General features: G+C 43.5%; 1 protein-coding gene across 1 annotated transcript in view; it reads right to left on the bottom strand.

Moving 5' to 3' along the window:
- Sh2d4b (SH2 domain containing 4B) overlaps positions 1-20,919 on the bottom strand; it is a 105,721-nt gene extending 84,802 nt beyond the window's left edge. The window contains exon 1 of the mRNA XM_027389420.2: positions 18,525-20,919. Coding sequence (XP_027245221.1) covers positions 18,525-18,708 — 184 coding nt within the window. The 5' untranslated portion in view covers positions 18,709-20,919. The remainder of the gene's footprint in view (positions 1-18,524) is intronic.
- Between the last annotated feature and the right edge of the window lie 3,938 nt (positions 20,920-24,857).

Here is a 24,857-nt window from a genome sequence, read left to right as displayed (position 1 = left end):
GGGAGACACTGGATTGCATAGGTGAGATACTGGATATCATGAGGGAGACACTGGATAGCAAGAGGGAGGCACTGCTTGAAAATATATAGCATGAGGAGTTTTTCAGCTGAAACAGTGTGTGGAGAGAAGTATGACCAGGTGACAGAGAAAATAGACCTGCCTGCAGTCTGTTTTCTGGTTCCAGATCTATTGTCCTTGGTATCTTTAGATTCTCACACATTACTTCAAAGAATCCTCTTTTCCATAAGATATCCTTACTAATATACCTGAGATCATAGCCTGATATCAGAGTCTGGTGAGCAGACCACTGGCATCTCTCACAGTAGATGCACACTGTATATAGTAGGTACTTACTACATGTGGATATGATTAATTGTGTACTGTGCTGGTGAATTTCTTTATTACATTCATGTCTTTATCTGTATGTGTGTATGCATATGTGTGGTCATGCATACTACAGAACACATGTGGAGGTCAGAGGTCAAACTGCAAGAGTTGCTTCCTTCCATCTTATGGGTCTTGGAGACTAAACTCAGGGTGTCAGGCTTGATGGCAAATACCTTTACCTGCTGAGCCATCTCCCCTGCCCTGAGTTGGTTAATATTATATGATTACATGGCTAGTTACGGTGCTAAGTTTGTTGTAGTATTACTCTAGTAATTGTAGTCTGACTATTACTCTGAAGGATTTATTAATATTAATAATCAGTTGATTTTTAGTAGAGCACAAACCTCCATCATGTAGCAGGCCTCATCCAATCATTGATAAGCAGAAAGAAAGAAAGAAAGAAAGAAAGAAAGAAAGAAAGAAAGAAAGAAAGAAAGAAAGAAAGAAAGACAGAAAGGAAGGAAGACAGACTAAGGTTTCCTCAAGAATATCATAACCTAGAAATGCTGCTTGAGTTTCAACACCATAGATTTTAGACTTACCATTCTCCTTGAACCTGTTTCTTAAAAGTTGTAAATACATTCCCTACCTAGTGGTTCTGCATCCCTGAAGAACCCAGACTTAGAAATATGCTAACTGTTCATGAAATGACTGAATCAGAACTTCTAGGCAGTGAGGAACTAGGAGACACTGGGAACAAGATACAGTGCACAGCTTATCCAATATATCCATGCACCACTCCTAAAGGTAAAACTATGTGTGGCTTTATGACATCTCTCAGAGAATCCTGGGAGGTGGCCCAAATATGTGTGTTCTCTTAACGGCAATGTCATTTGTTCTAAGCTATATGTTTAGTCTTCTAGAAAAACAAAAAATAATTTGATGAGGTATACAGAGATACTATTAAGCTGGTACAAATCAATAACTTATAGCATATCCAGTTTCATTGGGACCACTTCATTTCACCTTCCCCATGAAGCCAGGGCATACATCCTATTATCACCTTCAGTTGACACAGACACTTGAGTGTCTTGCCAAGGTCAAATTAAGAAGTGGAAACAGCCACAGTTAATGAGTGTGCAGAGCCAACATTCAAAGCTGGCACTGAATGTCACTCAAACTCCTGTGACACAAATGATTCAAAGTCCCAGGACAGAGTGAACATCAGGTCAATAATATAGCTTCTTTTACATTGTGCTCCATTTTACATGTGCGATGACTTTGTAGTTGGTCATCCAATGCTCTCTCTAAACCATGATGGTAATATTCACCACCCCCCAAACTCCAAGAGAAGACCATATCACCTGTTGAAGGAAAATGTCTTAGGACTGGTGCACTATCACTGAAAAACTCACAATACAATCTCCAATCTGAACTCTACATCTGGAATTCTTTAGGACTGAAAACAACAGAACCAGTATGGCAGTGAGAGGCTTAGGACCCTAACCTTTGTCCTGATCCTTATTAGCACAGTGCCCCCACCTACAACAATGTCTAAGGCACTAATCACTTACTTTGTTATAGGTAGGGGCTGCATTTATTAAAGGACCAGACATCATAAGTCTTCAGCATTTCACAGTCTAAATGCTCAACCTTGGTGACCAGAAAATAAGCACAACCTTGAAACAGGATTGAGATAAATGACCCCTGAGACTTAAGGTAATTTTGAAGTGATTTGGGGAAAATTGATATGAAAACAGACCCAAAGATTTTGGCAGGAGTCATGTGACTTCTTTGGGGAACAAGGACTAAGAACAGCACAAACAAGCTCTCCTGTGGGAAGGCCCTGGAGATCCTGACCCATTTGGCAAAGCCTATGGACATAATTCTGGGCATGACCCCAGGAGCCTATGTGCTATGTGCTCTCCTTACATTTACTATACAAGCCATATTGCTGGCTGCCTTTAGTTTCACTTTCTCAGAGTCATGGATAAAATAGCTATTACAAAAGGAGAACTTCCTCCTAATGACTCCTCTGAGTAAGCCAGATGGACTGTTGCTAAAAATATATACAGTGGACCTGATTCAGCCCCTAAAGCCTTCGATGTTTCAGGTGTGACCATGAATCCAGACTTCTTAAAACCTGTGACTAGCCTGAGAGAGTCACAGTATGTAGGAGAAGCTGTAGCCACGCCTACTTAGGGGCTGGCTACAGGTGTGCCTGACCATGCTTGCGAGGGCGTGGTCAGGGTGAAATAGAGGACACGTTTAGGGGACCGCATTTCTCTTTAGGTTTCAATTTGGTACTTGCTGGACAGACTGCTGCCACACAGGTTGGCTAGGTTGCTCTGTAAGTAAGGCTTTTCCCTATTAAATACCCTTATATTTCTACCTGACTCCATATTGGTAATTTCCCACTATATCTGGTTGTCAGGAACGGGATATTGGAAACTTACACCCCATTTGGGACAGGCTGTGGGTTTCACCGGGCCTGCGGCCTAGGCCCAGAAAGCACCCTCTCTCCACAGGTGCTCCCGGCTAGCAGCCGATCGCTGCAGCTGAGCTGCTCGGAACCATCCACCCAGCTCGGAGACAGTTTCTAGCTGCCTAGAGGTGAGTAGGCCTCAGCTTTCAGCAGAGGCTTCCCCTGGCTGCTGCTGCTGTAAAGCTGCATCTGTTTCAGTGGTTGCAGCCGCAAGGCCTTATACTCTCTAAGATAAGCACAGCCGCTTTTGTGACCTCTCTCCACCGCTGACCGACTGCTGTCAAACGCCGCGGACTAACTGAACACCTGTGCTACCTGCTGGTCAAATATAGTTACTGCATCTGGAGTAGAAATCAGGTAAAATTATGGCAGAGTATTTATCATTTGCTAAAATTGGTAATATTTTTGCTTTTTATGTGAATTCACTGTTTGAGGAGGATACTGATCTGCTAACTACCGGCCTATATACCATAATGGCATTTAGCTTGCTGGTACAAATAATATTACTAGCCAGAGGACTCAGGAATAGGGATAAGGATAACCTCACCACCTACTTATAGGAAATAATAGCTTTACGCAGTGAGGTTTTGGAGAACAGATTAGGTCAGACCACAATTTGCAGCAAGTGGAACAGAAATGGGATGATAAGCTTGGCTCTGTGTCCAATACGCTAAAGACAGAGCTGTCTGATGAGATGCAGCGTATTTATGATAAGATAAACACAGAGAGATCCTCCATGTCTGAGGCCTTAGAGGCTAGGCTGTCAGAAGACCATGAGGAGCTAAAGAATAGCTGTAGCCAGCTAGAAACTCAGATAGGCAATGTTACACAGCAACTAGATGCAACGGTGCAAAATACCCAGGATAGGGTTGAAGAATTGGACAATGCCATTCAATCAATTACTGAAGCATCCAAGGTAGCAGATCAGAAATTTGAGTCTAGATTTCAATGTTTGGAAGATAATTTACAGTACAGGGCTGACAGATTACATAGGTCCATACGGTCGATTGCTGAGGACTCAAAATCAGCAAATCATGACCTCGAATCCAGACTCCAATACCTAGAAGGCAGTTTCCGTGTCATCCAGATGCTGCCTAAGGATGATCGTATTAAAGACCTAGAAAAACATGTAAATGAGCAGTTAGAGCAATTTACAGATTCACTAACATGCTAGGAATCTTTTATGATTAAGGAGATTGAAACTTTTCAAAAGGATATAATTACTAGGCTTAAAGATCATTGGGATGCCACAGAAGCAGAATCACTCCAATCCCAGGCACCTACTCCACCCAGGTATCGTGACTATTCTTCTAAGGTTGTTACTCATATACCATTAGTGTATCCAGCTACCATGGTAGAAAAGCCAGCTTCTAAGAAACACCCTCATGGATGGATGGCTTATGAATGGCAACCTATGCAACTGAAGGATCTTAAGAATATTAAAGATCAGTTGTCTCATATGGTCTCCATAGCCCATACAAAAAAGCTATTACATTCATGGGCAACCTTTAACAGGGTGACACCCACAGATTGGGAATGATTGGTAGCAGCTGTACTTGAGAATTCATGCCAAATCCAGTGGAAGGCATTAGTAAGGGAAGAGGCAAAGCTCCTTGAGTGTCAGGGCATAAAGGAAGGTTTTGAAGCCCCTCTAGATAAGCTTCTTGGTCAGGGTATTTATGCTGACCCACAGGTTCAGGCTGAATATGATGATGATATACTGTCTCTATGCAGGAAAGCAGCATTAAATGCCTAGGATAAGGTTCGTGAGCCAGGAGAATGCCTAGAAGCTTATACCAGAATAGAACAGGGACCTACAGAACAGTTCCAGGATTTCTTACAAAGGTTAAGTAGGGCAATAGAATTACAGGTAACAGATCCAGAAACAAGACAACCAATTATATATACAATAGCTTATGAAAATGCAAACCCAATATGCAAAAGAATACTTTTGCCTTTAAAGATCAGATCAGCTCTGCTAAAAGAATGGGTTTTGTATGCAGCCAACATTGACTATAATGTGCAAGATACTGGAGCTTGGGTAGGAGAAGCCATCTCCAAAGGTTTAAAACGGCAACCGGAAATTAAAAGTTCTAGAGGTGAGGATGTAAGGGCTTGGCAAGGAGAAGCACCTTACAGAGGTCAACATAGGTACCAAGAGGCTAGAGGTTACTACTACTATGAACCAGAACCTTGGGTAGGAAGAGCCTTCCCCTGAAGACCATGAAGGCTCCAGGAACCTAGATGTTTCAACTGTGGTAAACGGGACATACTAAGAGAAATTGTACACAAATGAATTCTAACAATGCCTCATACCGAAGGCCACTGCCTTCTAGATTGTGTAGAATATGTGGCAATGGCAGATACTGGGCCAATGAATGTAGATCGACCAGGGACATACAAGGAAACCCTTAAGGTTGGGAAACCCCAAGGGGGGTGCATCAAGAAGGCCCCCACATCGAGAAAGGTCAGGTCATTCCCAGTAGCAGTTGGAGACAATCTCTCACAGGACCAATAGATAGTTCTTTGCCTATTGTGAAAAATGATACTGCTCTAAATGGTAGTTTGAATAGTGATGAAGAATCAAATGTGAATGGATAAAATGAGAAACGCATATTTTGGAGAGAGGCAAATGTACAAATTGGGACTCTATCTAGAGTTCAGCAGAGTGTTAACTCGGTGGTCTGCATTGGAGTGGGAGGACAGAAAGGGATACCAGTTCTTGGAATTCTCCTGTATTTGTTATCAAAAAGAAGTCAGGAAAGTAGAGAATGCTGACAGACCTGAGAGCCATAAATAAGGTAATTCAACCAATGGGCTCTCTGCAACTTGGAATGCCATTACCTTCCTTAATACCTAAAGGATGGCCTATCGTAGTCATTGATCTAAAAGACTGTTTTTTCACAATATCGTTACAGGAAAATGATAGAGAAAAATTTGCATTTACTGTACCAACTCTTAATAATTCACAGCCAGTTAGGAGATATCAGTGGAGAGTTTTGCCACAGGGACAGTCCTACTTTGTGTCAGCACTTTGTACAGCAACCTTTGGAAATAATTCGTAAGATCATTAATTGGATGACATTCTTTTATCAGATTCTAATAAGGAAACTTTGGAATGTATGTTTGAAATAGTGAAGGAAGTTCTGCCTCATTGGGGATTACAGATTGCCCCAGAAAAGATACAAAGAGGAGATTCTATTAACTATTTAGGTTACAAGATAGACTTACAAAGAATCAGACCTCAAAAGGTATAAATTAGAAGAGATCATTATCAAATTCTTAATTCTCTTCAGAAATTATTAAGGGAAATTTCTCAATTACAGACAATTATGGTGTGGAAGGACATGACTTAAAGCATTTAAAAATGACCCTTAAAGGTGATAAGGACCTAAACAGTCCGAGAATATTATCTGTGAGGCAGAAAAAGAATTACAATGGGTTGAAAACAGAATATTGGGTGCACTCGTAGATTGGATAAACCTTAATTTAGACTGTATTCTGGTTATCTTGCCATCCAGAGAATACCCTTCTGGGATTCTGATGCAGAGGGAAGACACTATATTGGAATGGATATTTCTGCCACATAAACAGAATAAAAAGTTAAAGACATATGTATAAAAGATTTCTGATTTGATTTTAAAGGGAAAATTAAGACTTCGTCAACTGAATGGAAAAGATCCAACAGAAATTATAGTACCTTTAACTAATGATGAAATTTCCTCCTTCTGGAAAGATGATGAGTATTGGCAAATAGCTCTTACTGACTTTTTGGGAACAATTAGCAACAATTATCCCAAAACTGACAGAATTAAATTCATAAAAAGGACAGTCTGGATTCTTTCACGTATTGTAAGACAAACTCCCATTTCTGGATTTCTTACCTCTACACTGATGCCAACAAATCAGGTAAGGCAGGTTATAAAGTAGGTGAGGTAAGTAAAGTAGTTCAAAGTCCATATATATCTGTACAGAAGGTAGAATTATATGCAATTCTCATGGTGCTTATGGATTTTACAGAACCTCTTAATATAGTTACTGATTCCCAATATGCAGAGAGAGTTGTGTTACACATTGAGACTGCAGAATTTGTTCCTGAGAATACAGAATTAACCTCATTGTTTTTACAATTACAGGAAACTATCAGAAACAGAAGTAATCCTATATACATTACACATAACAGATCCCATACGGGTCTGCCGGGCCCACTAGCACAAGGCAATGATGAGATTGATCATTTATTAATTAGAAGTGTGCTAGAAGCCTCAGAATTTCATAAGAAACATCATGTAAATAGCAAAGGTTTGAAAAAGGACTTCTCCATCACTTGGCAACAAGCCAAGGAGATAGTGAAAAACTGTCCTACTTGTTCCTTTTATAATCAAACTCCATTGCCAGCAGGTTGTAATCCTAAGGGCATTCGGAGAAATGAGGTTTGGCAGATGGATGTCTTTCACTTTGCAGAGTTTGGAAATTTGAAATATGTGCATCATACTATAGACACATTCTCAGGGTTCCAATGGGCTACTGCTCTTAATTCTGAAAAAGCTGATTCTGTTATTACACACCTGCTAAAGGTGATGGCTGTTATGGGTATACCTGCACAAATGAAAACTGACAATCCTCCAGCATATGTCTCTACAAAACTGGAACAATTTTTCAAATATTATAACATAAAGCATGTTACCAGCATACCACACAATCTTACAGGACAAGCAGTGGTTGAGAGATCTAGAACACTTAAGGAGATGCTCAGCAAACAAGCTTGGAAGACTAAACCCCCATACATAGGTTGCATAGTGCTTTATTAACACTAAACTTTCATAGTGCCAATGAGAAAGGACAAACAGCTGCAGAAAGACACTGGATTATGGAGAAAACTGCTGAACTGAATCAGCCGGTAGACTTCAAAGAGGTACTAACCTCTGTATGGAAACCAGGACATGTGTTACGTTGGGGTAGGGGTTTTGCATTGGTTTCCACAGGAGAAGAAAAACTTTGGATACCATCAAAGTTGATCAAGATTCGACTGGAAAAGGAAAAACCTCTCGACGAGGACAAATGACAGGTATTCTACTAAGGTATATCTTATAAACTAAATAGAAACCTCCCAAAGGAAAGGGAAGTGTTTTGCTTTTATCTTTACAGGAAAACTCATCTCCAGAAGTCAAAGGACACCGCATGGGTAGATACTTAAGAAGAGAAGGTAGCTATAACCATCAAACAAAAGGAACGTGCCATATGGTAAACTTTACAGCTGTCTCTCAGAGAACTCTATTTCTCTTTATTTCCTAGTCCCTATTCAATTAAACCAATGCTGGATTTAGAGGTGGATTTGGCTTTCCTCCTCTAAAATCCAAGCACTTTATTTAACTAAACTTTAGTGTTTCTCTATTGTATCAAGAAGCCAATTGATGTAATACAGAATAAAAGAAGAATTTGGGGACTGTCTTTGTCTTTTCTTGGATCTTTCTTTCAAGGTGTGCACCCTCTCATAATTGTTATGCTCCCATGGTTGCCTTTCCCAGCATGTGTACATACACAAGCAAACATTTCTCTGCTAACTGTTTATGTTTGAGTCCCACACAGCCAATGAAGACCTGCCTGACAGCAATCCCTGGACACCCTGGAAAGAAAATGGGCCACACCTCCTTGACTGCACTGGATACAACTTGCTCCATTTCAACTGACACTCCGGCCAGAGGTTCAGGTACTGACTACAATCAAGTTGAGGAGTTCAAGCGAGATATTCAATCAATCGAATCCCATCTAACATGGACTGAATACAATCCATTCAAGACTTTCACTATACTAACATTTTCTTCCTACAGGACCCCACAAAGCTATCGTCGTCCCATTTCAGCAGGAAGTAACTTGGAGGATGCTACACCCCCCTTTCCCTATTGTTGTTATTTAGGATAGTGTATATACCTAGTTAGGGATAGCTTCTTATTGTTTATGGTTGGGATTGGAAGGAGGTGTTCAGGCTTGGACACCTCTTTCAGATGACTTTAGGGTTTAGTTAAAATAGATAGTTAGTATGTGACATAAGCAGATTGTTGTATCTTCTTATATTTTACCTTTATGATTGTTAATTCTGAATACTTTATAGTGTTAAGTTTTAATCCTCTTTTAGACTAAAAGGGGAATTGTAGGGTAAGCTATAGCCACGCCTACTTAGGGGCTGGCTACAGGTGTGCCTGACCATGCTTGCGAGGGCGTGGTCAGAGTGACATAGAGGACACGTTTAGGGGACTGTGTTTCCCTTTCGGTTTCACTTTGGTACTTGCTGGACAGACTGCTGCCACGCCGGTTGGCTAGGTTGCTCTGTAAGTAAGGCTTTTCCCTATTAAATACCCTTATATTTCTACCTGACTCCGTATTGGTAATTTCCCACTATAACAGTATAGTTCGTGAAATTCAATATTACAAATCTGCATAACTATTCAGGGAAGAATGATTTTAACCACAAGAGCCTTGGAGTAACACAAATAAATAGATAATAGCAGGAGTTAATGGGAACAGTCTAGAGACAGGGAATCATGGGAACCCACAGTTCTCTCATAGATACGCCAGTACTGTAAGAAGTTGAGAGGAGAAGGACATGAGAACAAGGGATAAACAGTGCCAACCATTAAGAGTAAGTTTCTAAGTTATGTTGCTTATAGGATAAAAAGGGAAAGCTGGTATATCCCCAGAGGAGATGGAGTAGTACAGAATGTACAATGAATTGATCCAGCTTTGGCTGGTGAGTTGATTGTGAGAACATAGATGCTTCCAGTAGAGACAAAGCTGTCTCTCACCCTGCATGATGCTGTAACCACAAATGCTGAACTGGGCATACTGTTCTACCTGTAGGTGTGCCTAGTTAGAAAACATCCTTTGTGGCTTGCAACACTGCTTATGCTTCTAACTGTAGAGCTATAGATCAATGACTGCTGGTGAGAAAGTTGGGGGACAGAAGGGAAAAAAGCAAAGGAACAATCTGATAATTATTGTAACCATTTTTAGAAACTAAAGGAAACAAATCTGATTGTGAAACTGGTCAAACAAACCAATAAAATTGTGTTTAAAAAAAAAATGGCCCAGTTTATCTGCCGTACTTGTTTGAAACAAGTGGTCACAGTTTCTTTGTTGGGCCAACTTCACACATCCATACCAGGTCATTGGACTCATCTGGAGATAGGCTTCCAGCAGAATTTAGACCTCAAAGTCTAAATCTGTTTCCACATGGAAAACCCCTAAGAAGCATTGCTAATACTTAGGTGAGAAAAAACTAGAAAGCAAAAGTGTTCACAATGAGAGACAGAGAAGCAATGCCGCCCTCTGCATGCAAGCTGTTAACTCCAGCAGAGCTGGAGCTGAGACCTGCGATCAGATTACAAGGTGATATAACCAGCTAGTTACCTTTCTCGGGAACTGTCCCTACTGACCTCCAGGCTGGAGCAGGAAGCAGGAGGTGACATGCACAAGAGTCTCTGACACAAGGAAACTGAAATTAAATCTGGGCAGTCAGTCCAGCATCCCCCACGGGGGCTCTGGACCAGTCAGGGAAGGCACCTGCATCCATGCAGGGAACCCAACTCAAGTGCTCTGCAAGAACAGTGTACTCTGAGACATCTCTCCAGACCCATGCTTTCTTTTTCCTTTTGTCTGGGATTCCAGGCCACGGAATGATGCTATCCACATTCAGGGTGGGTAGTCTCACCTCAAAAAAACAAACAAACAAACAAACAGTGAGACCATATAGGGGAATCGTGTTTAGATGTAATGCTGACCAGCCCGCTTGGGGCTGGACACAGGCATTGCTGTCAGCGTGACGTAGAAAAGGTTTAAGTAGTTAGGGGTGCTCACTCGGGGCCCCTTCTCTTGCTCCCTGACACCTGGCTAAGTGGACTTGTCTGAGTACCTCTCCTAAATAAACTACCATTATAAATCCTGCATCTGACTCCACATTGTGTTCGCCAATAAGACCAGCTCACAGAAATACCCAGAGCTTTGGCTCTTAAATGAATATAAATCCTGTCAAGCTGACATCAAGATGAGCCATCACAACCAGTGAGCTTGTATGCCTTTTTACATCTTCATTGTGGTTTAACATTTCATAAGTAGACTGTGAGCAGGTGGGGGTGGGAACATGAGTGATCAGGTGTTGCGGGGGTAGGGAGAGTGAAGGGGGAGAATACTAAAAAAGACTACCAGAAACTGGGGGTGGGAGGGTGGAGGCATTTCAGGGTCAGGTAAAAATCTGGTACAAGGGAATCTCCCAGGAATCTACAAGGATGACTCCAGCTAAGACTCCTAGAAAAGGGGGATATGTAGACTGAACTGGTCATCTCCTCTGACCAGGCAAGACTACTAGTAAAGGGAGTGGAACACCAACCCAGACACATAACCTTCTACCTACAGTCTGTCCTGACTATGGGGTGTGCTGGGGTAAGGGTGGCCTAGAGATTGAGGAAGTGGCCAACCAATGACTGGTCTTGCCTAACGCCTATGCCAGGAGAGTCAGCCCACCACTGACATGGCCTAGAGCACCAGGACCCATACACTGGATGACCCTGAGACCTAGGATAGAACCAAACATGACTAGAAGAAAAAAATAATGTCAATGTAATGATGCCTAATGATATTCTGCTATACTCATAGACTGGTGTCTAGCCCAATTGTCATCAGAGGGGCTTCATCCAGCAACTGATGGAAACAGATGCAGAGACCCACAGCCAAACATCAGGCAGAGCTCAGGTAATCCTGCAGAAGAGGTCAAGAAAGGATTGTAGGAGCCAGAGGAGTCAAGGACACCACAAGAAAACCTACAGAATCAACTAACCTGAGCTCATAGGGACTCACAGAGTCTGAACCAACAACCAGAGGTGGGAGTGGGGGGACCGGAAAGAGAGGAGGGAGGGGAAACTGTGGCCAAATGTAATAAAAAGAAAAAAGTAGCCCTCTTGTAAACTGCTTATTCAGACATTTTCTCAATTTTTCTCTTGTCTTTTCCCAATTGATTTGAAAAACTTGTTTGTATTTGCTGAATATTAATATTTGTCTGTTTTATATGTTGTAAATCTTTCCCTCCCATTTGTCTCCTATTTTGTTCTTTAAAAGGTTTTATTATTATGTGTGCATATTCTTGCATATATGTATGTTATGTGTGTGTGTGTGTGTGTGTGTGTGTGTGTGTGTGTGTGTGTGTGTTAGCACACATAGACAACTTCTGGTAGTTGATTATCTCCTACTGTATTCTGAGGCAGGTCTCTCTTGTTTCTGCCACGATGTATACTCCAGGCCAGCTGGTCATGAGCTTCTGGACAAGTCTCCTCCCTTGGCTTCCCACCTGGAGGCAGAAGTAACAGACTACACATGCAAGCCACCACCCCTTGTCATCAGGGTTGCACAAGAACTTTTACCCACTGAACTAACTTAATGGCCTTTGTTCTTTTCAAAAATATTTATTAAGAAGATTGTTTTTACCTAATGATGTTTTTCTTTATTTTCCTTGTTCTATATTTTAGATATCTCTATTTTGCATTTTCTTTTATTCCTCTAATAATTTTGTTGCACTTTTGCTTTTTTTGTACTCTGGCTTTTAATTGTCCTTAATAAGTCTTTTTAGGGGCTGAAGAGATACTTCTGCAATTAAGAGCACTGGCTGGACCTGGGTTCAGTTCCCACAAGGCAGCTCACAATCTTCTGGGACCGCAGTCCCAGAAGATTTGATGCCTCTTCTGAACTCCAAGGTACTGCACCAACATGGTACTGCAGAGATACACATTGAGGCAAACAATCATATACAAAAAATAAAAATGAGCAACATCTCAAAAATGTTAAATAGATAAATAAAAATCATAAAAAAAACTTGAAGCAGGAAGAACAGAAACTTGAATCCTAGCAGACAGATCGGTGCTCAGATCAACTTTGCCTCCTACTTTCCCAGTACATGCTGCTAAGCCTGCCTGTGATTTCACCTACCCAACTAAAATAGCATCATTCCCCACTTCATCAATTCGAAAACACACATTTTAACATTTCTGCAATCAGGATGTGTCTTAGAATCAACAGTGTGTCATGACTTAATTCACAAAATGCATACAGGTGCAGCTTCCAGGTCACTAAGAGGGTGAGGATAGGAAGGGTTAACAGGGGCCAGGCAGGTCTTCATCTAGGAGAGCTCTTCCCAAACAATGAAACTGCTGTTGCTTTGCCCGCCTCCCTGGTCTCCTTTGCTTTTTAGCTTCCTGCAAGTAGATTCAGAATGCCTGGAGATGGTAGTTTGTTGGTGTTGTTTCTTGGTTTTGTAGTTTTTCAAGACAGGGTTTCTCTGTGTAATAGCTCTGGCTATCCTAGAACTTACTTTGTAGACCAGGCTGGCCTTGAACTCACTGAGATCCACCTTCCTCTGCCTCTGGAATGCTGGGATCAAAGGTGTGTGCCACTTTAAGAATTTAACTCTAGTCCCAAGTGTATGTGAGCAAGAGTCCCAACTTGAAGCATAAGTCTTGGTGTCACCAAAAGGAATGAATAACAAGGGGAACCTGCACAGATCCTAGAATGTTGGACTGAATGAATGAAATATTGTGGGAGCATAGTTATAACACACTATCCCAGAGTCTTAATGTGACAACACAACCTTCCATTGAACAACAAATGGTCAGAAGTGTAAACAGCCAATGTGACAGTAGATGAGCAGATTTTCAAGCTGGGTCAGGAGATTGCTCCAAAGGGAGAGGGAAAACAGAAGTGTCTCATAATGAGAGAAACAATGTGTGCCCACCCCTGATCCCAACGTCATGTTCTTTCCCCCTGACAATGGAGGTCTAAGCTGTCATTTGAGCATGTTTCTATGGTCCCAAATATATGCCTCAGAGTTGAGAAAGTCACCAAATTTGTGAACTAGAATGATTCATGATCCCTGCGTTTACTCACAACCTCATCAGACATAACTAGACAGAGGCCAGGACATCATGCCCTAATCTGAATGTAAGTGCCATCAGAGTGTGACCTGAGCTCACAGGCAGTCAGGCCTACTACAAGCCAGAATTTTTTCCCAGAAAAGGAAGAGGGAAAAAAAATAAAACAGAGTGGGGACAATGGCCAGAAGGAGCATAATACCATTTCAGGATGAGCCTGCTTGAGCAGGGTTATAGAGTGATCCCAAGAGGCCAGCATACAGCTCAACAGGGGCACAGAAGATGTGTCCTTCAGAACAAATTAGGGGAAGGGAAGGCAAGTATACAGAGAAGGACAAAGAAAGATGTTCCTAGCTTGAGCCACCACACAGGTACCTTGCATGACACCTAGTTCCTGACACTTATGTCAACTGTGTGCCCTATGATCCTTCTTCTTGAAGTTTGAAAGGCTAAAACTATACAGTTCATCAATGTCAGCCTTTAGGATAAGAGAATATATGGGTGAGTGTCTAGACTAGAGAAAAAGTGACAGATTATTCACTTAATTGGATTTCCAAGATCAGAAGGAACTGTATAGGAAGAAAACAGTTATGAGACTCTAGGTCAAAGTCATGGGATGTGTATTTAACTCCACTTCTTGACAGCTGGGTGTCCTTGGCTGTACTGCATCTGTTCAGTGAGGCTCAGCACTCTCATCTGAAATAAGCTCAAGGGAAGCCTTCAGGTATGTGCCTGAACAAAGCTGACACTGTGTGGGGTCTTCAAGACCCCTCATCATGATCCCAGGACAGCAATCAAGCACTATGCACCCTCAACCCTCCAGCAAATGGCCTTTTGGTTCCTGAGGCACAACCATCCCCTTGTCTAGAATTCTCTAGGGTCAGGTCTAAGCAGTTCCCAGAGACAGCACCAATGCACAAAGCCTGAAATCTGGATGGGATTTCAGTCTAGGAGGCATACATTCCTTAACAAGCTCCCCCCTCTTTTCTATTCTTTATAAATCATAAATTTAATTACCCAGAAAAGAATCTTCTGCACCAGAAACCCAAATGAGTTTAATGTATAATTTATATAAGAAAATGTAGGTGTCAGTATGTGATAAATCTCCACATAAATATTTTTGCAGTTAAATTTGCAGGCATCTGTCATCTTCCCAAAGGAGCTACCAGACAGATGTAAGGTCTTAGGACTCAGGCTGAGTGGGGCTGGAAAGCTTTGGTTTGTGGACTCCCAGCTGGTATTTGGTTGCCAGAGTAAGAAGCATGGACTCAGCACCAGCCCCCTACAGTCATGGCAGAGCTCTGTTACCACCACCCTACAGGGTTGGGAGAGTGGGGAGTGTTCATGCTATTTCTTGTTCAAAACAGGTAATCAGCATTGTCCCAGTTCTATGCTAGGCCCCAAGGGAGGAAAACACAGTGAAGTTTAGCTTCAAGTTTAGTTTTAGCAGTTTGGAATCTACTTGGAGAGCCAGACATGTGAATGATGAAAAACAATGCCAGGGTGATAAATGCTACCCCTGGGGTTGGTCCTAGTGCCAGGAAGCTACAGAGAAGTAAGTCCTCCCTACACAAAAGGCATCCCCCAAGACTCCAGGAGTAGGGCAGATGCTGATAGATAAAATAAGAGGTCCTTGCCAACAGTAAGAAAAACATACACACAGACCAGGGTAAGAGTGGACATGATTAGGTGCTGCCACCATGCCTATGGCATGTATTGTGGCAGACCAACAGTGATGCTGGATTAGAAAGCAGAAGCTAGATCAGCAACAGGCCTCTATGCACAGCCCTGGAACAGGACTTGGCCTGGATTGAACACTTTGAACAGATCAACGTTATACTTCACTTGATGAATAGATGGAGGCCAAGTGAGGGTCACGGGAACAAAAAAAGAAAGCAAGTGTATTTGTGTTGCAAAGTATAGAGTTATGGGAATGTGTTATGATAAAAATAGCCTTTACATTCTAAAAGACTGGAACTTTTGCTGGACCTCACAGCCAGAGTTAATAATACACTGTGAGGTATTATTAGGACTTAAGATTGCTATCCTACTGTATACTCTGCCTGTTTGTTTAATCTGCCTTTAAGAAGACAATGCCACAACCAACATTAATTGCCTTGATTTCCCATGTGATCAACTTTTTCTGACTAAACTAATGCATAGCTATAATCTAAATCCATCTGACTTTAGTAGGCTATAACAAGTTTTAGCCTTTGAGACTTTGAATTGTATTACCATAGGGCACATAGTTGACTCTGACTCCAGTATCAGCAGAGGGAATACTGACTCACACAGTTGTCATAGTATGACATAGGGCACAATGTTGACTCATGTGCTAGGAGCCAAGTGTCATTCAAGGCAGCTCCCATAACCCTCACTAAAGAGTAATACATACGTTTTTGCATGTATGTTATAATAATCACTTGCCAAAAAGAGCAAATATATGTTGTAAACAATCTTATAACATGAATATCTGTCATGACCCAGCATGTCTCAGCCTTAGTCCATGAGGTTCTACCTGAGTGAGGGTGTGTGGACCTGGAAGCTCCGAGCAATCCAACGGCGATAAAGACCAAACATAGGCATCTTGTCATCTTTAGAGAGCTCTCAGTTCCATGTTGTGGAACTAGAGTCATTTCTTTATTAGCCATCTTTTTTGGTGTTTCTTAACCATCCTGCTAATAACACAAGGCAACCATTTCTCTCTTTGTTCCCTCGCTGCTCTGGACACTCACCTCTTCCCTTTTAACTTTCTGTCCTCACAAGTTATTCACACACTTCTAGCTCCTCTGCCCAGGTGAGGGCCTATTCAGATGCTTAGGCAATACAGATGCAAATAAGAGGCATATTACCCTGAGGCTATGGCAAACAGTAGTAGCCTAGTGGCAATTAACAATACAATGGTGACCTGGAGCTTCCTGGCACCACTGCTGTTTACAGCAGCCAGAGACTGGGACCCAAAATATTCCATAACAGAGATATTTGGTCCCCCACAATTCCTCTCTCTTAAATTAATAAAAAGAAACCTGTGCTTCTGCATCAGGACAGATGACTGCACCTGTTTTAGGAGGCTCCCTTCAACCTACCAGGGGTGCCCGTCATGGAATCACACATTCCATCATGTGTGTTCTGTCTTAGGATTTCCTGAAAGCAAGGAAAACTGTACCCATCTTTGGCTGGAACCAGTCCCTGTAAAACAAATAAGGTTAATGGGGGATGGGCCATAGTCCTGCTCCAAGCGTTCTGAATCAGCAAGAAACCTCCAGGAGAATATCATTCCAGCTTGGCTGCAAACCTTCTCCTGTGGATGAAGACAAGTAAAGGTTTAAAGTGGCTTTTTAAAATCTCTATGGCAATGCCTCTAGTGCCTCTGATACGCTTTTTAAAATCTCTATGGCAATGCCTCTAGTGCCTCTGATACGGACCTTATTAAAGTTTGCTCCCTAAAACATACTTCTCTCTCTTTTTTTTGCATGTATGTTATAATAATCACTTGCCAAAAAGAGCAAATATATGTTGTAAACAATCTTATAAAATGAATATCCACTACAAATGTTCAATGCAACATACAAATATTGTCTGATAAACAATGATGTTGTGGTACTCTTTGTTATCTGGGTCACTTGGGGTCAGTTGCTGAGTCTCTCATAAAACTTTATTAAAGATTTCCTCCCCGCAAGTGATGCTTTCTGTAATGTTGAATAAAAGAGAGAGCAAATCCTTTGTTAGACACAGCGACAGACAGCCTTCAAGCAGGCACATAATCAGACTCATACAACATAGAAAGAACAAAGGAAGACATAGTGAGATTGAAGTAGCACATTCAAACCTGGACTCATTCTTGATCAAATGGAACCAAGAAAAAATGCGTTATTGATCTCTGTCCTTAATGCATGCAACACCAACACGTTATTGATGACTCTGAATTTACCATTAATGCATTCAAACACCATAAAGGAAGTACAACATACACAAATCTACTCTGCATGGCAGGATCTTGTATCCTGTGCAATGTGCAATAGCCTGTCTGATGCTAGAGGTCACAAGCAGGTCATTTAGCATCAGTCCATGGCTTTGACTGACAAATGCCTTTGAATATAAATCACCTGAAAGACAGGTTGTGCCCTTGCTTCTTGCTTGAAGTTGCTATTGCCATTTGGAGACAATGAATGGTTGCACAAGGAGATTCTCTAGAATCCTTCTGCCAGATGTGCTGTGAGACTACAAACACAACTCACAGTATCCTCTCACATGAAGACATGCCTGGAGAGATGTGATACAAAGTACAGGCCTGAGCTAAGAACCACGGTCTACACGGTAGGGAAGAAGAACCTACATATTGTCAATGTACCATCTAGAACTGGTAGTGAGTGGGAAGAATATGCCCTTGGTCTGGGGCATATACCCTAGTGGTAGAGTGCCTACTTAGCATGCACAAGGTTAGATTCCCAGAATCAGAAAAAGAATCATAGAAGAGACTATGTTCTCTATTATCTAACATACAATTGCCATCTGAGCACAGTTTCAGTGGTGTCTTCTCAGCATTTGGGTCTTATACAAGAAGACAACGCAAGTCCCCATATCTCTAGCGCATCTGGGTCCTACATAATCCCTGCCACATCCTTCATCTACAAGTCTAGTTGGAAGATAGAAGCCCAAGCGAGGGGACCAAACAGAGTCCCCAACACAAGAGTTTCAAATCCCTGTCTTTTATAACACTAGTGCCCATATGAAAGGAGCACTCAGTCTTGACTCATTAACTTTTTCACTTCCTGGAGGATAGGTGACTCCAGGCCACATACCTCGCTTGACTTTCGCAGGCCTGAGGCCTTCTGCCTGGGCCAGGGTGTCCCATGCCTCCCGCTCCCTCCAACGCCGAAGCTGCTCCTCTCTCATCTTGTAGAAGAGGATGTGCTTTTGCACATCACTGAGCTCAGCCAGAAGCTCAGGGTCGATGTACATGTCATGCAGGATCTGCTGAAGCATGATGCTGTAGGGGGCACACACCAGAGTGCAAGGCCGGGCAGATCTCCAGCCCAGACCAATGCCTGGAACCAATCTTCTGGCCTGGGTCCTCACTTTGGGGCCACTCCAGGTGTCCTTTCCTTGTATAGCATCTTGGTTCTGTCTCAGCTCCCAGCCAGCAATGAACTCCTATCTGGCACCAATAACCAAGGAGCTGTGAGAGGAATCAGAGGCAGGAAGCAATATAGCCCTGGGTTGCTCAATGATCATTGCATTCTGCAGTGCCTTGCATCATGGCTTCACCTGGAGCTCTGGGACAATAAGGGTCCAATCCTCTATTCAGACCCAACCCTGCCTGGGTCTGTAGGTGTCGAGTGATCTGTTAGTGGAAGGTTACGATGACACCAGCTGTATCAGTGACACTGGCCTGGCCAGCTGAGAACTGATCCCTCCCCTGAAGATAAGAGGGGGTAGGGAAGAAGTAGCTTTGTCTACTAATTCCATGCTTTTGAACCAATGTCAAACAGACATATGGAACATTTGGATGCTTCTGGGACCTCCGCTCCCACCCCTCACCTCCACATTGGCTGCATCTCCTTCACCAAGGACAGCCTTCCTCAGGTCAGGACACCTGGAAGTCTGAGGTATTTAAAGAGCCTTGTGGAGGAAAAAAAATATCTCTCCTATCCGTTTTGGACTCAAGGAAAACAAAATGGAATCAGTAGAGGCAATGTAGGGGCTGTTACTACAAAGTTCAAGACCACAAAGCTGACATCATTTCTGCTTTCCCTAGAGAAAACTCCTAAGCTCCGCTTGTGCTTATAGACTGGCCTCTCCTTGTTGTCATTTGGGAGATGTTGTTGTTGATATCTCTGTTGTCACATCCTTATTACCACAAAGTAAAACTGCCTTTGTGCCTTAATAAAAAGCATCTGTTTGGCTCAGAGGGTGGTAGGAGCTGCTGTTGCTGAGACCAGAGTCTCCCCTCTGCACTTGCCTGCTGAGCTACCCACAGGAACAGCCCAAAAAGGTAGTGCAGGTCTACAGCCATCCAGCCAGTAAGTGCTGTGCCAGCTCTCCAACCAGGTTTCAAATTTGACATCCTCTTGGTAGTTTAAAGCTGCAATCCTATCAGGGGGAAGCAGGTAGATACAGAGGATTTTGGCACTGGGAGCCAGTTGGATTGGTGGCACTTGTGTCTCCCCTTCCCTGAGGACTGAAGGTGGATCCAGCAACCAAGAGTGATGAGTGTGAATCGGTCTCCCTATGCAAGATCAAAGTAAAGGTAAGTAGGACAAAGCAGATTCTCACTAGCTAAGCCCATAGGGTCAAAAATGGCATACTTCTCTTGGGTCAGTCCCTTTGTCCCAGTGTGGCTCAGAGTTGAAAGCCTCCATAGAAAAAACTCCTACTGGGACAAACTGTGGCCTTACCCAGGATCCTTCCTTCCTCACCACAGCTTCTCTCAGCTAGCCCCACTGGAGCCCTGGCCCCACTAGGTGCTTGGAAGCCATCTTGTCTTCCCCAGTCTACTACTGCCTCTGATGCGGGTATTTTTCTTTCTCACCCCATGTGCTGGTTTGTTTTTCTGAACTTGACACAAGCTCGAGTCACCTGGAAGGAGGAAACCTCAATTTAGGAATGGCCTCCATGAGACAGGGAGGTGGGCATGTATGTAAGTGCCATTTCTAGGCAGGTGGGCTTGATCTGTGTCAGAAAGGTACCTGAGGGAGGAAGCAAGCCACCAAGCAGCCTTGCCGGCAGATCTCTGCTTCAGTCCCTGCCTTGGCTTACTTTGGTGATAGAGTGTATGCTGTAAAATGAAATAAACCTTTTCCTCCCTCAAGTTGGTTCTATCACAGCAATCTACAGCAAACTAGGACACCAAAGGCAGAAACGACACAGAAGCATCCCGTCCCCAGATTCCTGTCAGCAGGGGATAGAGGGCAGAGAGCACACTGTTAAGAGCAGTGAAATGGGCCAGCTGTCTAAGGCCCAGGGTTTCAATCTTTTGAAAGAGGTGGCTACCCTAGAGGTTAAAGACCTGGAGGAATGACTCCAGCTAGCGCTACAGAGGCTCTCTCTGCGGGGGAGGGATGCTCCCTGGCAATCCTAGGTCAGTGGGGCAGGAGGCCAATTGACACCAAAACCTGACCCAGCCTCAGGGTCAGGTTTCTGGAACACTAAGGGGTCGGTTCCCCCACACTGGGCAGCACCTACACCCGCATCCAACTATTCCTGTCCCACAGGTTGGGTCTGGCCTGGGGCGCCCCCTGCCGGCTGCACCGGACCACAATCCAGGCTTGGAACTCGAGGTCAGGGCTCAGGAACATCTTCAGACAGGTTGCATTTTGTTTTTCTTTTTTTAGTGGCCTAAGTGGTGTGTTTCCTGTTGCATGCTGACACAATGCCTTGCGGGACAAGTCTGTTGTGCAAGTTTCTGGAAACCACCTGGATGCCACTCAGCTGGGGAACATTATTCCTGTCACAAAGAACGATGACATCAATTGTCCGGAGGAGGGGGAACATCCAGGGCAGAAAAAGTGAAAAGGCAAAAAACGAGGTTTGTTTTAAGAATGTGTTTGAATCCCTGGGAAGCAGACGATACGGGAAATTGCACACCTAACTGTTAACCCAGCTACTTGGTTTCTTCTTTGAGAGTAAGGGCTGTTGTTATGAGTAAGGAAGTCTTATGTAACTCAAATTGGCTGAAACCAAACATATTTCAAAATTCCTAAAATGTGCTCCACAAACACCACCCCTGAAAATTACCCCTCTTGAGGCTCACTGCTAGAAAGAGCCCTGAAGGCAAAGCCAGACCTCTGTACCCTGGGGAAATGGAGGGGTCACCTGGGGTTCCTGAGCTGGGGAAAAGCCTTGAGCATTTCTGAGAGGAAATGGTAAGAAGGCATTGGAAGAAATCTGCAGGGGATGCCCCTCCGTGACCTATTAGACTAGGTTTATTGAGGCAAGGTTTCACTGTGTAGCTCTGGCTGTCCTGGAACTCACTTTGTAAACCAGGCTGACCTTAAACTCAGAGACCCACCTGCCTCTGCCTCCCGAGTGCTTGGATTAAAGGTGTGTGCCACCACCACCCAGCACTAGGCTGGATCTTACTGTCTCATGTATGTCACACCGGCCTAGAACTAGCTATGAAGTAGAGTAACACCTTGAATACCTGTTCCTATTTCTACCTTCCCAAGGGTGGGGGTTCCTAGCATGTTATAGGCAGTTATAGGCAGTTATACACAGTTATAGGCAACTTGTGCTGGGCTTGAAATCAGGTCTTAAGCACAACCCCAGCCCCCCTTTTAAAATTTAAATCAGAGCATGTTATTTCTCTGAGCAAAACTCAGTTATTGAAAGCCTAACTCAACTCCTTCCAGGTCCCTCAAGATCCCAGTATCTACACTGATGGCCTCTCCCACCAGTCTCAGGGTCACTGGCTTTAGCCTGTGGCCTGGGCCAGTCTCTACCTGGCTGTTCAGAGAACACACCAGCCCCACCCCACCCCCAGGACTTCAACATGGGCTTGACCCACTTGGCTGCTCACCCAATCCCAGTCTTGGTTAATACCTCTTTTTTCAGTCCTGGAAATCAAACCCAGGGCTTTGCACTGTATGGGCTATGCTATGGAACTACCTTCTCAGACCAACTCAAGTTGTTCACTCCCCCACACCCGGGATTCTTCCCACTCACCTCCTCTGCTCTTTGTTTTTCCTTGGCATTTAAACTTTGTAAATGACTTTACTTATTGATTTGTTACTATGTGTTTCGTCTGTCTCGCTGGTAGATAAAGAGCAACCAATGGCAGGTGCTTTCATTGGCTTCATGTGTAGAAAGAACACTGCTGAGTAATACTAGATACACATCTATAGAAAGGAGAATGAGGGGCAAAGGAGGCAGTTCTGTTGTAATTTCTAACAGCAGAAAACCCTGGGTTTGATCCTCAGCACCATATACACCAGTAGTGCTGCACAGCTGTAATCCCAGAACTTGAGCGGCAAAGGTAGGAGGATCAGGAGTTCAGAGTCATTCCCAGCTATTAGAAATTTTGACACCAGCCTGAATTACATGAGGCCCTGTCTCAAAACAAGGGAGAAAAACAGTAATGAGGAAAGCTCTCTCAATGTAGAACTGACCAGAGCTTGAACAAATGCTGTGTAGTCCAGTTGCTGGACACTTGGACCCAACAATCATGGGCAGATGGGCTTCAGTAAATGGATGAACAGCCCTGTCATAAGCTACTTGCCCTGGCTTCCCAGTCATATCTGACCATATGGTCCCCAGCAGGCAGTGATGGCCAGAGGACTCCATAATCCTAGCTGCAACCAAGCCTGTGACAGCAACTACTGAAAGATTAGTGATAGGAGCCATCTCCTTACATACCACCCACCTGCCCTGGCACTCTCTCACTTAAGGAAGAGCAAGAGCACACTGAGGATCTCAGTTATGAGCCAAGAACTCTGTGAAAGTCAACAGTAATTTGTCTTATTACCACTAAAAATAACAATAAGGAACATAAGCCAGGCAACAACTGGGCATGTGACCCTAATCCCAGCACTCAGTAGGCTGAAGTGGAGAACCAAAAGCTTTAGAGCAGCCTAGGTTACAAAAAAGACCTTGTCTCTACAGTGGGGAGGCAAGAAAATCATTAGTGGCTCTGTATGTATGTGCAGTAAATACTTAGAACAGCATATGTAAAAAGCAGATCCCTGTCAAACATAGGAACCAGGCATACAACACACACACACACACACACACACACACACACACACACACACACACACACACACACACAAAGGGAACAAATTTAACCTGTGGGGGTAGGAAGCAAAGAAACATAGACATCTTTGATGAGGGGATACCTACCTATGCTTTAAGGTGGCCTAGGAATATGCCACATCCACTATCAGCAAGACCCAGCATCTGCCCGGGGAGATGGAATAGTCAGTAAAGCATTTGCCTTGTAAGCATGAGGACCTAAGTTCAACACCCCAGAGTCTACATTGTTAAAAGAAATAAAAAGGAGATATGGTAGCATTCACTTGTCATTCCAGTTCTGGGGAGACAGAAGAGCAGATCCCTGAGGCTTACTTGTGAAGTTCCAAGTCAGTGGAATATTATATCTCAAAAACAAGATGTGTGTTGGGCGTGGGGAAAGTGGTGGCTCAGTGGGTAAAGGCATTTGTCCCCTGACAACCTGAGTTCAATCCCAGGACCCATATGGTGGAAGGAGAGAGCCACCCAAATGTTGTCCTTTGACGACTACACAGATTTTTGTAGTGTGCACCCACAAACAAACACACTCACATGAGAGAGAGAGAGAGAGAGAGAGAGAGAGAGAGAGAGAGAGAGAGAGATATGAATCTAGCAGCAAATATCAGACTTGCAGCCAGCTGCATAGCCCCGTGGGCTTCCAGGCAGTCTTTTTCCCTGGCTGTTTCCTCATCTGTATACAGATAGCAGTCACTTTTGTTCTCATTAACTGGTCCAGTGAGTGTGGGTAATCCAGGCTCACAGTGACTGAGTTTGGTTCCTCTAATTCCCCATGGAGGGCCTGGCTCCTTGGTATGCTGAATGGAAACCATCAGGCATGGGCTGAGGTTGTCAATTCTCTCTGCTGAGCAAGCCCCACATAGTCCTTTCAAAGTCTTGTGTGCTAGAATGACACGAGATTCCGGGCTCATCTAGGAACATTAGGAAAAGTTGGCTGTTTGACTTTTTGTTTGTTTTTTGCTAGTGACTAACTGTGGCTGATGGCCTTTAGCCTTTCTTGCAGGGCAAAGTTCTGTGTTCACTAGAGAGAGTCTGGCCCACTTCAGAGAGAGAGATGTCAACAGATCACCTGGGCAACATCAAGACCCTCACTGGCTCCCCAGATTCCTATTTCCCACTATTCTTCCTTGCATTGGAAGCCTGCAAACCATCTTTTTGTTTAACCAGGAGCTAGCCCTGGGCAACCAATTTGTCCTGACCACAATTCCCCACCGTGGCTGAATATTGGAGACCCAATTATCTTGTCATGAGTGCTGCAGAAAAGGAATGACACAAAGAAGCAGGAACTTGGGTCTTTCCTGATGCTGTTTCACACACACACACACACACACACACACACACACACACACACACACAAATCCTCCCAGACCCCTGAATTCAGTCATCCACTT

Source organism: Cricetulus griseus, assembly GCF_003668045.3.
Source record: "Cricetulus griseus strain 17A/GY chromosome 1 unlocalized genomic scaffold, alternate assembly CriGri-PICRH-1.0 chr1_1, whole genome shotgun sequence".
In the NCBI taxonomy this organism is placed as follows: Eukaryota; Metazoa; Chordata; class Mammalia; order Rodentia; family Cricetidae; genus Cricetulus; species Cricetulus griseus.
The sequence above is the reverse complement of the archived record's forward strand: the minus strand, read 5'-3'. Positions and strand labels throughout refer to the sequence as shown.